Here is a 13,260-nt window from a genome sequence, read left to right as displayed (position 1 = left end):
CAAACACCATGTTTAATTTAAAGGAAGAAAAATGCCACCACTTCAGTTAAAAATAGCACACCTTGAAAATTTTAAATTAGACACTTATGAACTGAAAACCATCAAGTACATGAAGTGTATATTCATACTGCACAAACTATCAGGGGAAACAACAAAAAAAGGAAGATTATTAAGTTAGAATGTGCTAAGGAAGACATTGGTTTTGTCCAGTTGTACAGAAATTTCAAATTAGAGAAAAACATATTTCCACTGTAAATACGACAAAGGAGGCAAGAAGAAGAAAAGGAAAATCAGCTCTTGAAATTCCTTTACTACCTTTGCCTTGAATTTCATTCATATTTATTGAAAGTATGAAGCTATTTCTTATTAAAAAGATGTTAATTTCCTTACACCTACAGGAAGAAGTGTGTTCAGCATGAAGGAATTTCTGCCTTATTTTCCAAATCTAGATCAATACTATTAACTATTACATCAATTTCAGCCACTGAAAGATCTATAAGACAAGTACTATGAAAACAATTAGTTCTTCTGGACAAATCTGTGCTCCTTCCAAAATCATCACACACAGAGGAAGGATATACTGCAGCAGCTTATTTCCTGTTAGACACCATAGGAATTGATTTAATGAATCCAGTGGTTGCATAAGCAGTTCTTTTTAACATACGTAGGATTAGAATAGAAATTCTCTTTTAAGTAAGTTTCCAGCTCTAAGGTGAAATAATTCCTTAGGGAAACACCTCACGCCTTTACAACTTCCTATATAGATGAATTAATACTTGCTACTGATGGCTTATACAAAAAGCACCCGCTTTTGTAAGTGATGTAGTATTTTGTAAAATACACACCGCCCACACTGTCACATACTTGCTACAGTATCAGTACAAGCCAACTTCAACAAGAGATTCAGACTACTTCTAATTACAGCAATTTCTGCTTTCATTAATTTGCATAACACTTACCTATGACAAATGATATTGCAGGTTATCTAAGAATCATTGGAAAAATATCCCAAACTGGTTCAATCCTGCACAGTTTTACTCATACTTCCAGAAGTAAATGAGCACTGAAGCCACTAGCCTGGAAGTATGCAGAAGCAAGCCTGGCTCAGCTGATTTCCATTGCTACCTGAGAGCAATTAAGTTAGTTCCTTTCACTTTGCAGCATGTGCATGCCTTTCTATCAAAAGGAATAAAATCATTTTCCTGGGGAATTATTGCATCAGGACCCAAACTACTAATGAAAGGAGAATTTTTCAATATTTCTTCAAACACTGAGTTTTTAGACCACAAATCTGGGCAATAAAGTCAAATGTTTAGAATAATTTTGCCATAACCTTTGCTAGGGATACTAATGTTACTTCTCAAAAGTGATACAAAATGGACAACTGGGTTTTTTTGGTTTGGTTTTGACATTATTGGCAAGGACACACACATTTCATTACTTCTAGTCACTGCCTGCATGAAATACGACCTTACTGTATGTAATTTTTAGAGCTGGACAGAAACCAGCTAGTGATATTCTTGTCAAACTTCCTCTTGCTCCATCCTACTCCACAAGCTACAGAGCATTATTTTTACCACTGTGTAAATATCAAGTATATGTGAAAATCCGCTCTTAGCAACACCTTATTTAGAAGTTATCACAGGAAAGTCCAACAAATTTTCTTCACATGAAAATAACAAAGCAGGTGAAATCAAAATCGCTCTTTTTCCAGATCTCTTGGTATAATTTCAGTCACATTTCCTTATTTTTTCCTTTTTCTCCTTTTTTGGATGTTAACACTTTAAAATGAGTAAACCTTTTTGGTTAGTAATTTCCACAGTTCCACTTATTAACCCTTGAGCTTCTTCAGAGTAGTGTTTTAAAATGAGACCTCCTTGTGATGTTTGGTCTGATATGAGAGAGAATATAGATTCAGAGGCTGAAAATAGTCACTCATTCTTATCTTTAAGGTAAAAATTTTAGTATAGGAACTAGCACGTGAAGATTTGTGACAGACCTTCTCAAGGGCAAATTCAATTCTTTATGATTCTTTATTCAAGTACTTCTCATTTCCTAGCTATAGAAAAACATCTGCTAAACTAATAGCTGGATATTTAGGGCAAAACCTTAACTACAAGATGTACAAATGGTCAGAGATGCATTTGTAAAAAAATTTTCAACACAGTAGAACAACAAAGTAAAAAACTACTAGTAGAGCAAGTTTAAACAAAATTTGAAGAAAAACATTTTGGCAGCCACTAAACAACTGGACAAGATTTCAGAAATGCTGAAATTAGAAGCAATTATCATGATCACATGATTAGCACTAAAAAATTGTGCCCAAAAAAAAAAAAAAAGCTTTCAACATTTTTGTATTGAACTCAGAATTTTGATGAGGTTACAACTTATTTTTTTAACAGTACATTCTGTCTTGCTTCAAAAAGACAAATACAGTCCCATAAATACAGTCCCATACAAATGTTTGAAACCTGTAATACATCCTCCTCTTCCTAGAGCAATCCCTTCCTTCTGCCACAATACCGGGGCCAGAGGGATTTTGGATAACTGCAGCCTGCGGCATTGTTAAGATTGAAATTCATAAGATCGAAGTTTAGATCTTTACTTTTATGAGAACAACCTGGGCTCAGCCACCTGTGCTGATCAACGGCAAGGCAGCTGGGGGCACTGAGAGCAAAGGAGAGAGAAGTGATGGCCCCACTCTTCTGAGTGGGAGAGAAAGCTCCTCTTCTCATCAGAGCATGGGCGAGGAAAGAGCAGGATCCAAATCAAAGCCTGAGACTCAGGGGCAGCAGGAGAGAGATATGGAGTGAAACACATACAGGGCTTGGAATGGGATGGGGTGTAGTGGGATGGGATCAAGTGAGAAAGATGCAGCATTGTCTCAAGCTGTACAAAAAGGTATCACTGCATCAGTCCTGTCTGTCCACCCAAAGAGATCATGGTTAACACTCCTCAGTTTTGCTGAGTGCATGTAGATGGGGGAGAAAAAGGCTAGGGAGACCTAAGGCAAAAGATGTACATTCTTGGGTAGGAAAGAGGTTGCTTTTAGGGAAGAAGATAGTGTGTCTTGAGGCAGACTTAAGGGAAATGATTTAGGAGAAGTCAGGGAATGGGTAGCTCTAGGGTACACAGAAGGCTCTCGGACAGCAGAGTGAGGAGATGTGGAGCCAAGGGACAGAAGTTTGCCAGGGCAGAAGAGTTGCTCCCAGCAAGCACCGGTCCACAAACCAAGGGCACTGATGCAGAACTGGCACCCACTCATTTCGGTTTTCGAGTGTTTTTTTTTTTCTCTATGAATATTGACTTACTGAGGTTTTGGTTTACACTGGCTTTTGGCCTTCTTCACAGCATGAATAGCCTAGCTCCAGCTCTCAGCCATGAAGTTCTCAATGCCTTTTTCTGCTAATAAAAATATTTCCTTCTGTGCATATGAGAGCATGGCCAAGTGGCTACTTAACTAACTCTGGGAAAAACACAGTGTAAGCTTTTCTTAGTCCCTGACTGAAAGGCAGGATTTTTTCCAGCTTTTTAAGTCTTTCCTTAACCACACCAAATTTACTGTGTGGTTTCTGAGGTACAGACATCACAACTGGACTTAATTCCCCCATAAAGTTCTGACTGATGTCATATTCAGTGATAACACCACATCCCTGCTTCAGGGTGTGTATCCTCAAAACCAGTGCAATTCTTCTTGGGAAAAAATAACTTGTGGAAGTTGTACACTTGTACCTGGTTTTAGGTTTAATCTGCTACCTGTTATGGCCATTTCTCCCTCATTGTAAGTTACCGAGGGGGCAGCTATAAACAACTATGTGTACTTGACTCCAGCTAAGTGCACACTAGTGCAGATTTCAGAGACTACCAAACATTTACTCTCGCGCAAACTCATGAGATCTGTGTTCAGAAGTCTGCCTTGCTGGTGTTCAAGCTGCTAACAGAGATATTTACAGCTCTGAAAAGTTTTGCTTTTTTTTTTATTATTATTTTTTTTTGCATCCTACTGTTGTATTTATTGTTCACATCATCCTGTTCTCACCTCCCACAATCACAGTCGGTAAGGGTGTGCTTGTTAGCTGATTTAAATTTGAACACTTCACACCAAACTCAGCATCAAATGAAATCACTGGCAAAACCCCCACTGACTACACTGGGAATAGGACCAACTGGAGGAGCAAGGCTCCCGTGAGAGGCATGCATCGCTGTCATTCACATCCTGCTGAGTCTGTGAGAACCAGGATGAGATACTATTTTACAGCCCTTCTACTTGTGTTTCATGTGACACACCACTAGTCTTTTGTTTTGCAAAATCATAACAAAAGTTTTTTACTATCTGCAAGTAACAAACTGAAGAGGCTGGATGAGTCACTGGAGACGGTTTTGGGCCAGCTCAGCTTGCAGACTGCCAGTGTCAGGGAAGGTTCACCCGAATCTCCCCTTCCTGCTGCACAGCCGCTCCCAAAATAACGCAGCAGTGCTAAACATAGTGCCGCCGTGCTCTTTTAATAAACGACAATTCCTGCAGCATGTACATGCCACCACATTTGTCAAGATAAGCACATCAATATGAGATGTCATATTAGCCTAGACAAAGAGATTGAACCAGATAGCTTTGTCAAACACCAAGCAAAGGGGCTCATTGAAACTGACAAAGCAAGTAATTTAAAAGTTGAACCTACCAATGTAGTCTTAACTCATTCCATCCTCTCCTGCTTTGGAAGAGTCTCAGACCAGTAAGTGAGCTCCTGTAAGTGATACAATAAATTCATTCCTAATCTGCAATAACAATATTCCTGTCACTTCAAACCCCTCTGCTGCACTTTTCAAAAATTCCGTAAGAGCTGTCAGTATGTTTCAGATTATACATATGGATCTATACATACCTTAGTGAATAGGGACTTTTCATAATGACATATGCACACAGAGTACAACTAACAGGCAAAATTAACAGGCATAACTAATTGCCATATAGCCAAGTTACTGGTTATTCCTTGATCACTTTTCTGTTACACATAAAGAAGTTTACTCTTAATCATAAGGCAATGGACAAAGATGCCACAGTAGTGGGTCCCAACCTTCATCTGTCTGAAGTTTTTCATTACTTTAGGCAAATTCTTCAATTTCACATCTGAAATCAGGGACGCAGCTGACCTATATATTATGGTATATGTGAGACAGTGATATTGGTCATGAAAAAAACTAGAAATACGGTTTGCAAGATTACTCTGTTGGTGAGAAATTATCTTGGTTTCTTTGGTATTCCTCACACGTGGTTGTGTGTACAGGCTTCATCATCCTACATATGTCAGAGACAGAAGCTCTGGGGGTGGGGGTATCAACAGAAATATTTTTCATAAAATGTGTTTTCTCCTCAGAAAGAGTTATGAACACCAAATGTCTTATAACAGGACAGGTTTATAAGTGTGCAGGAGTGAAATTGGTAGTTAGACTTTTGTCACAGCACTGCTGGTGTCCCTGTTGAGGTGCAGTACACACAAAACCTCACATGATATGAGAAAATTCAGTTCAACTTTGTACCACTGAGTTCTGACTGAATCATGTCTTTTGGGGGAAGAAAAAGCCTTTGGGGAACCTCAAAAAGCCAAGCATTTCTCTTTTGCCAGGGACCTGTAAGTTTAGCTTTACCTTCAAACTTAGAGCCATGTGAAGGACGAAGGAAGGATCACCCTTCCAGGGCAGCTGCTGCCACTCGCAGTGGCAGGCTGCTCAGCCCCACACTCAGAGCTGGGAGCCACACGTTCCTCTTCCCCTCTGCCAGCCCCCACCACGGCCAGAGCTGAGAAGGTACACTGAACATGACCACAGAAAGTGGGGAGAAGGCTGTGGAGTTGATACTGTCCTCTCTCAGGATGCCACCTTTAATATGCCCTGTGGGATCTTCTGCCCCTCAAAACTGAGAGATAATGAAACCCAGGAAGATTTACATTCAACACTTCCAGAAGAGATTGAATACACTTTAAAATATTCAGGAACAATTCAAATGCAAATACAGCACGGTACTGTATTATTCATTTTCTGCAATATTTTGCCTTAATGGTCTGACTGGAAGAAGATCTTTTCCAATTTGTATTTCTGTGAGTTTAATAAACCAGGACTTGGAAATAAATGCCCAATATACAAGGTGCTGTATTTCCTTTAGAAGAAAGCAGACTTAGGAAGTCAAAGGCAAATTCAGTGCTTTCTTATATAAGATACCTTTTCACCTCCTGAACATTGCTTGTAGCTTTGCTAATTTATTGCCATGAAAATATTGCTACTACTTAATGCACTAGAACTTTTGTCAATAGGCAGCTTTCCCCAAGGCATATTTGAGAACGCTCTGCTAATCAGAGTTGCAGTTATTCCAAAGCAGCCAGGTCTTTAGAAAAAGGTTCATGTTTAATTCTAGCATAGGTGAGTGTTGCCATTTCTTCAAAGCACAATATTTTTAATTCACTGAATTCACCTCTGTAGATATGTAAAGTGCTGACTACATTACATTACCCAGCCCGAGACTCAGCTTGAAGCAGTGTATTTCAAAGCAGTATTGCTGGCATCTTTACCTCTTAACATTTAACTTATGTGAAATATTCCTCATTTTGTAGTGGCAAGGATTAAACAAAGATTTAATCAGAACCACAAATCTGTGCTATATCATCAGCACAGAACTTAAAAAAATGTGGTTGGGTGTTTAAGCAGATACTCACTTGGATCTAACTTCTTACTTTTCTACATCTGCTTGAACTCTTGAGATTATGACCTCAAATGCAGCTGAGTTTTTAGTGTTTGTTTTCCAAGCATGCTGATAATCATGAACAGCACAGTGAAAGACAATGAGGTCACGTACATACACATATGTCACACTACAGTTTTAGTCTCTCTAATAAAAATTGAAATCTACATGAGTAAAACTTTACTGAGGCTAAGAAAATCATCTTAATTGGTATGGGAGCTTTCAATGCATGTATGGTTTTTGTGATTTTTAATGTATTTGCAGTTCTCTGCAGATGAAAAACTGAACAAAGTTCCTCAAGAAACAGGTCAGGCCATTTATTTCAATTAGAAATAGTAATGAAATTCCAGTAAACTATTAAATGTCACTTAATCTATATTTGAGATAAATAGAATACCTAATTTATCTTGGCATGTTGCACAACAAGGTACTCGTCTTTATATTGACAAAACCGGTGTTCCTCTGCTTTCTCTACCACAGCGACATTTAGTGACAATACTCCTGCTCAAACGCAGCATGGACATAACCTGTTTTGCAACAAGCCCACCAAGGCAAGAAGTGTCTTTGTATGGAGGTAAAGGCTTAGTTTCCTGTGATTCAGCTGGTTCAGGTCAGTGCTGCATTCTCCTTCGTTCATGCCCACTGGAACCCGGGGAGGCTGCTCATTTTGATTTTGCTTTGCCATAACTTCATTCCCCAGAACTTCTACATGGCAAAATAATACTAATACTATTCCTACACTGCACATAATTAAGTTCCTAATTAAGGACAGAATTACCATCATCAAGGATAATTTTTTAAAGCAGCTAGATGTTTTGAGAATACACAGATGTTACACTTGACTCAGAAAGGTACCATGGGTTCTTGTTTGAAGGGTGTTCAATCCCATCACCTCCACAAGATGTTCCTTAGATATATGAGACTTATAAGGCTATCAGCCAGCAACTGCATGTGTGCAACTAAAACAGAGGGCTGTGAGTATTAAGAAGCATTACTAACATGGAACAAAATCTGACTTCTGTAGAGTTCTTCTCAGTTACAGTTACATTCCTTGAGTTATACCTGAAAAATATACAAGATGCAATTTCAGGAGGTGAGGCCTTGTTCTAATTCTCCATGGAAATAATCAAGATGGCTTGTGATAATTCTCCATGACTGAAGTCACCCCCACACATGGCTCCAATTCAAAGTTTGCACATCTTTAAGAGATTTATATTAAGCTCTGCTAAGTAGTTAGTAATTTCTGCTGACTGTAATCAAAGTTAAACTAAAATCTACCATGCCAGTACATTTCTATCCTCCCCACTCTGATATTTCACCCTTCAACTGAAAACACAGCAACAACATTGGAAGGACAGCAAAAGGATGCTTTTAGCATCTCCACAGCCACATCCAATACTCATTTCTGATCTTTTGACAAGTCTAGGGCTCAGGCAGCTAGCAAAAGGCTATAAACAAGACAGAGGAGCAGCATTTCCAGTTCTCAGGGATATTTTCAAGTAGAACTCCTAAACTGTCTGAGAACCACATAACTGAACACATGAAGTATTTTTCAGGAAACAAGTAAAATCCAGATACATATGAGTATTCATACATACATGCACAAGTATGCTCCTCCATTCATAGATACTACTTTCCATTCATAGACAGTAAGAGGAAAAGATGATGGCATTCCCCACATAAGCCATGAAGGGAAGTAGGAGGCTAGTTAGCAGCTCAGCAGCACCAGAAATGCCAACCGACATCAAATAGGTCAGTGTCTAGTGCCCTACTTCAGGATATCCACTGACTCTCTGTAGGTGGACACGTGATAAATGTATTAGAAAACTTGACACAGACCTCAACTGCTTCTTTAATCCTGTGCACAGCAAAGAATACATCCCATTTTTTTTGATATGCATAAGTCTGTACACTGCATGTTCCATACAAAAAGTATAATACAGGTTGCTTAAATTATATCCACATTTTTCTGTTTGGTTTTTTTTTTTTTTTTTTTTAAGAGACACAGTTTTGGCTCTTTTCCAAATGAAAGAATACAGTATGTTGTTTTTCTTGCTTTAAACAACATCCAGTGAATAATGTACAGTGACATGATCTTTTGCTATTCCCTTTAAGCTGTTTTGGAGATGGATTGCTATGGTGGGTGCCATTCAGAATAACACATGTTGAGCAACACACTCCAATTTTGCCAGCTTTATGGTTTCTTACAACATGCTATGATGTGAAGTGATTCACAGTGAGGAGATGGAGAAAGTTTCTCTATTACTGTAAAAAAATGATGTTATATGCATTTATCATCCAAAATAAATACACTGACACCACAGGCTGAAATAAAACTAGGTAAGTAAGCTTGGTTCCTCTTTCTATTTCAAAATACTGCATTTAGATTTAAGTCAATTAAAGCTGAGTGACACTTTCTGTGCAAGATGAGCTTGCCCTGACAGTTAATCCACACTATTATCAGACTGATCAAATTCAAATAAAGTGAGCTAATGAAGAAATCAACACTAAAGATTTCAATTTCCTTGATGTTATGTGCTAGCATCTTAGAAATTTTACAATTCCTATGGAAGAGGTATAGAAACGAGAAGATAAGAGGATTTGCTTGGTAAGACAGAACCAGTGACTATGAACATACACAAACTCAAAAGGAAGAAGTGAAATGTATCTGTGGAGGTGGGCAATGCACTGCAGCTACACTGATAAGCCAGAATTTCCATAGCAGTTATTTTATATAAGACATGTAATAGTAATTTCAGAAGGGTGCCAGTCTTGAAGTGATGTAGCACTTCAAAAGCGGGGGTGGGGGGTGGGGGTGGGGGTGGGGGAGGAAAGATGCTGTACTTAGACTAGATGTTCATGGATGTTTGGTTAGATTAGACTACTATCCTATCAGATTTGATACACTGCCTCTGACAATGTCATTAGCCAGATGTTTCAGGAAACGAGAACAAATATCTCACACCATTCAACTGTGCTGTACTTGAAAGTGCCTAGTGGCCCTCGATCACTGAGCTGTTAAAAAATTTGAGTCCTGAAACTTACTGTCCTCTCAGCCTTATTATCTACACCTCCGCATTGTTCTCTAAGCTGAATTTTACTCATTATCCTCACACCTAGATCCCCTACAGCAGATAATTAATTCTCAATTTTAATTCCTCATATTTCTGTAAACCCAGAACACCAGACTTCCCCGTCACCTTCCTTCAAGTACCCACAAGTTGAAGGTCAACTGCAACTGCTCAGTCTTTCCGAAAAATCAGACCTCATATAATTAAAGAAAATATAGGCAACTTGGGTCATCAAACAACTTTGAAGCACTTAATTCTGAACTCTGAAGCAACCATGCACCATAATACCCTATTTTCTTTCACAAAGCATTTTCTCCTCCATGCCACTATTCATTTAATTCTATTGCTTTATTTACTCTATGTATGGCGTTTTCAGCAGGAAACCCACAGAAAAGTTTAGACACAACATTTCCTATCTTCTAGACCACATTAATCTTACATTTTAACCTTTTCAAAAGGTAAGAATTAGGTAAATATTGGGGTTTCATCAAACTGGAATGTACTCTTCCGAGACCTGCACTTTCCTGGCCTTTCAGCAGCCTACGTATACTGGAGATAGTCCGACCTGTGCCGGAGCAGCTGATGAATCGTTTTGACATTCACCAGTCACCACCATCCTCCAGTAAATAAATCCAGGCAACAGAAGGAGTTGTTCCTCCAGCCAGATTACCACTTGCTTCATGAGCCATTTCACCAACAGAAACTGACACTAAACCATGACCTTTAACAACAGATGAGGGAAGCCATCACTCCTCAACACAATGGAAAAGTTTCACAGAAAAACAAACAAGCAGCCAAACCATTCAGACCGTGCTGTCAGTTTCAGTCTTCACGCCCCAAACCACCCCTGGACTAAAAGAACCGGTTAATGAAAAAACACATCGAGGCAAACCCAAGAGGCAGCGCGATGCTGCACCACCCTGTGAGCCCGCATCAGGGCAACGAGCGCCGCCGGCCCCGACCTGTGCCGGCCCCGCTCGCCCCGCACCTGGCGGGGGCCAAGTGCCCACCGCGTGTCCCTCCGAAAACGCCACCGGCGCAGCTGGAGACGCGCAGCAGTGCCCGGCAGAGGGGACCGGGCCCCGCTGGCCGGCGCCCCCCGCCGCTGCCTGGAGGAGGGCTCGCCCACCCCCCTGCCCCCCCGCGCCCGGCAGCCACGGCCCCGCCGGGGGGGCAGCGGCCGGCGGGGACCCTCTCACCTGGTTGGAGTAGGGGGGTTTGCTCAGGTTGATGCCGTCGCGGATGAGCTTGTCCCGGATCATGATCTTCAGCTTCAGCCGGGGGTAGGCGGCCAGCCCCCCGCCGCCGGCTGCCCCCCGCCGCCCGCCGGGGCGGTGCCGGGGGGCCGCCCCCCGCCGGGCCTCATCCTGCCCCACCGCCCGCCGGGGGCAGCGCCCGGCCGTGGGGGGCGCCGGCCGCGGGGGCGGCGGCGGCGGCGGCTGCGGCTCCAGGGTGAAGTACAGCCCCGCCGCCGTCTCGTCCGCCTCCTTCAGCCGCCGCACGGCTTCGTGGATCCGGCGCCGGTGGTGGGGCACGGCGACGCCGATGGCATCCAGGTCGGGGTCCCCGATCTGCTTGCAGACCTCCAGGTCGTCGTAGCCATTGTCGACGAAGGATTCCGCGTACTGGGGGAGCTGCAGGGTCTTCAGCCACTCGTAGACTATGTTGGTGCACATGCTGGCTCCAAAATAATGACTGCAACTTTCAGCACCGAAGCCAGCCTCCCCCTTTCCACTCCTCGCCAAAAGAAATAAACCCACAACAACCACGATGCAACTAAAAGGTCTCAAAATCGAGGTCAAGAATCAACATCCACCAAGAGGGAAAAAAAAAATATCCTTACAGCAGATCAGGAGGGCATCGCCAGCGCTGCTGAAAGAACCCCTCCTGTTTATTCTGCCTCCTGTTTGCCTACCACCAAGTACGGCCGCTTTCTGTCACCGGAGAAGGGAGGCTCGGACTAGAGAGAAGCAAAATATAAGGGTGCATCCCCTAAAATCCCAAGTCGCTGCTGCACAACATCCACCCACTTTATCTGGAAGTAATTCGCAGTCGCTGTCTTCTTCCCCCCTCTTCCTTTCAGTGTTAGTTTCTGTTTCTTCTTGTGTCTCACCTTCCTGCGCTTTGTCGCATGATGAATCTGTTTACTATGTGTAGCTGCTTTGGTACACGGTCATGTTGGGGGAGAACCGAGCGCAGGACCCCGCACCCTCGCCCAGCACAGGCAGGGTGCCCGTGCGCGGTGCCCTCCTCCCCCGTCTCTCTCCCGGCAGCGGGTGCACACGGCGGCTTTTGCTTTCCTTTTAAACGGGTCCTTTCGGATTAAGAGGAAAAAGAAAGGATGGAGAAAAAAAAATTAGAAACCCACTCACTTTTCCGAGTTACTTTCCCAGTTCCCCTTCACCCCCGGGATGATGGTTAAATGCGCTTCGCCGGCAGCGAGCCCAGAAGCGGCTTTCGCGGCTTTCCAACCCCACTTTCCCGGTGCTGCTGCTGGCGGTGCCCCCCTGCCCCCCCGGGGCCCGCAGCCCTGCCCCCGCCGCGCACAACTTTCCCCGCTCTCCGCTGCGGGCCCTCCCGCCGCTGCCCGCAACCGCCCGCGGGAGGCAGCGGCGGGGCCGTGCGGCAGCCGGCGCTCCCTGCATCCTCCGGCGGTGGCGGCGGCGGCGGTCTGCGACAGGTCGCTGCGCTCCCCCCTCCGCCCCGACCGGCGGCCGCGTCGTCCCCTCCCTGCCCGCCGTACCCCGGCGCGGTGCTCCCCTCCCGGGTCCTCCTTCCTCCCCTACCCCTGAGGCGCCTGACGCGCCGCCAGCAGATCTCCTCCGGCTCCTCCCGGCGCTCCGGTGCGGCTGCTCCCCGCTCCTCCTCCGCGCCCGTCACCCCGCTGCCAGCCCCCTGCCCCGGCTCCCCCCAAGGCCTTTCCAACTTTCCCCGCCGGCCGCCCGCGGCCTCCGCCGCCGGCCGCCCCCCTGCCGACCCGCCGGGGGCGCGGGGAGGCGGCGTGCGGGTGTCGGGGGCACGGCAGCCCGGCCGGGCAGCGGCGGGGTCCGCCTCCACCGTGCGAGCTACCCGGCGGGCGCGCCCGTCCCCGCTCCCCCGGCAAGGGCGAGGCGCCGCGCACGGCCCGGGCAGCTGCCCCCAAGCGCCCTTGGGACGGCCGCACCGACGGCTCCCCGCGGGGGCACCGAGCCCCTTCGCGGCCGAAGGGCGACCCTTCGGCGGGGGGACAGCGGGGCTGTCGGCGGGGGCGAACGTCCCTCCGCGTCTGCGGGCAGCGGTGAGGGAAGGCGGGAGGCGCTGGCCCCGCTCTCCCACCCGCCCCCGCCGGCTGCCCGGGGCCGGCCGAGGCGCCGCACGCTGCCCGCCGCGCTCGCCAGCAACGCCGGGCTTGCAGCGCCCCCGCCAGGCCGCCGCGGGAAGCGCCGCCCGGCCCGGCCCGTCCGCGCAGCCCCACCC

The 13,260-nt window shown here is 45.1% G+C and overlaps 1 protein-coding gene across 4 annotated transcripts in view; it reads right to left on the bottom strand.

Moving 5' to 3' along the window:
* Positions 1-12,641, bottom strand: part of LOC130151160 (SAM and SH3 domain-containing protein 1-like) — a 569,478-nt gene extending 556,837 nt beyond the window's left edge. For 3 of the 4 annotated variants that reach the window (XM_056342991.1, XM_056342992.1, XM_056342994.1), the window contains exons 1-2: positions 12,591-12,640; positions 11,004-12,118 (exon numbers count right to left, since the gene is read on the bottom strand). In XM_056342991.1, the coding sequence (XP_056198966.1) occupies positions 11,004-11,480 (477 nt within the window). In that variant the 5' untranslated portion in view covers positions 11,481-12,118; positions 12,591-12,640. Of the gene's footprint in view, positions 1-11,003; positions 12,119-12,590 lie in introns of all 4 variants that reach the window. The other variant, XM_056342993.1, reaches the window with a different exon arrangement.
* Positions 12,642-13,260: the final 619 nt, after the last annotated feature.

Source organism: Falco biarmicus, chromosome 6 (genome assembly GCF_023638135.1).
Source record: "Falco biarmicus isolate bFalBia1 chromosome 6, bFalBia1.pri, whole genome shotgun sequence".
In the NCBI taxonomy this organism is placed as follows: domain Eukaryota; kingdom Metazoa; phylum Chordata; class Aves; order Falconiformes; family Falconidae; genus Falco; species Falco biarmicus.
Note: the sequence above shows the minus strand (reverse complement) of the source record. Positions and strands in the feature narration are given on the sequence as shown.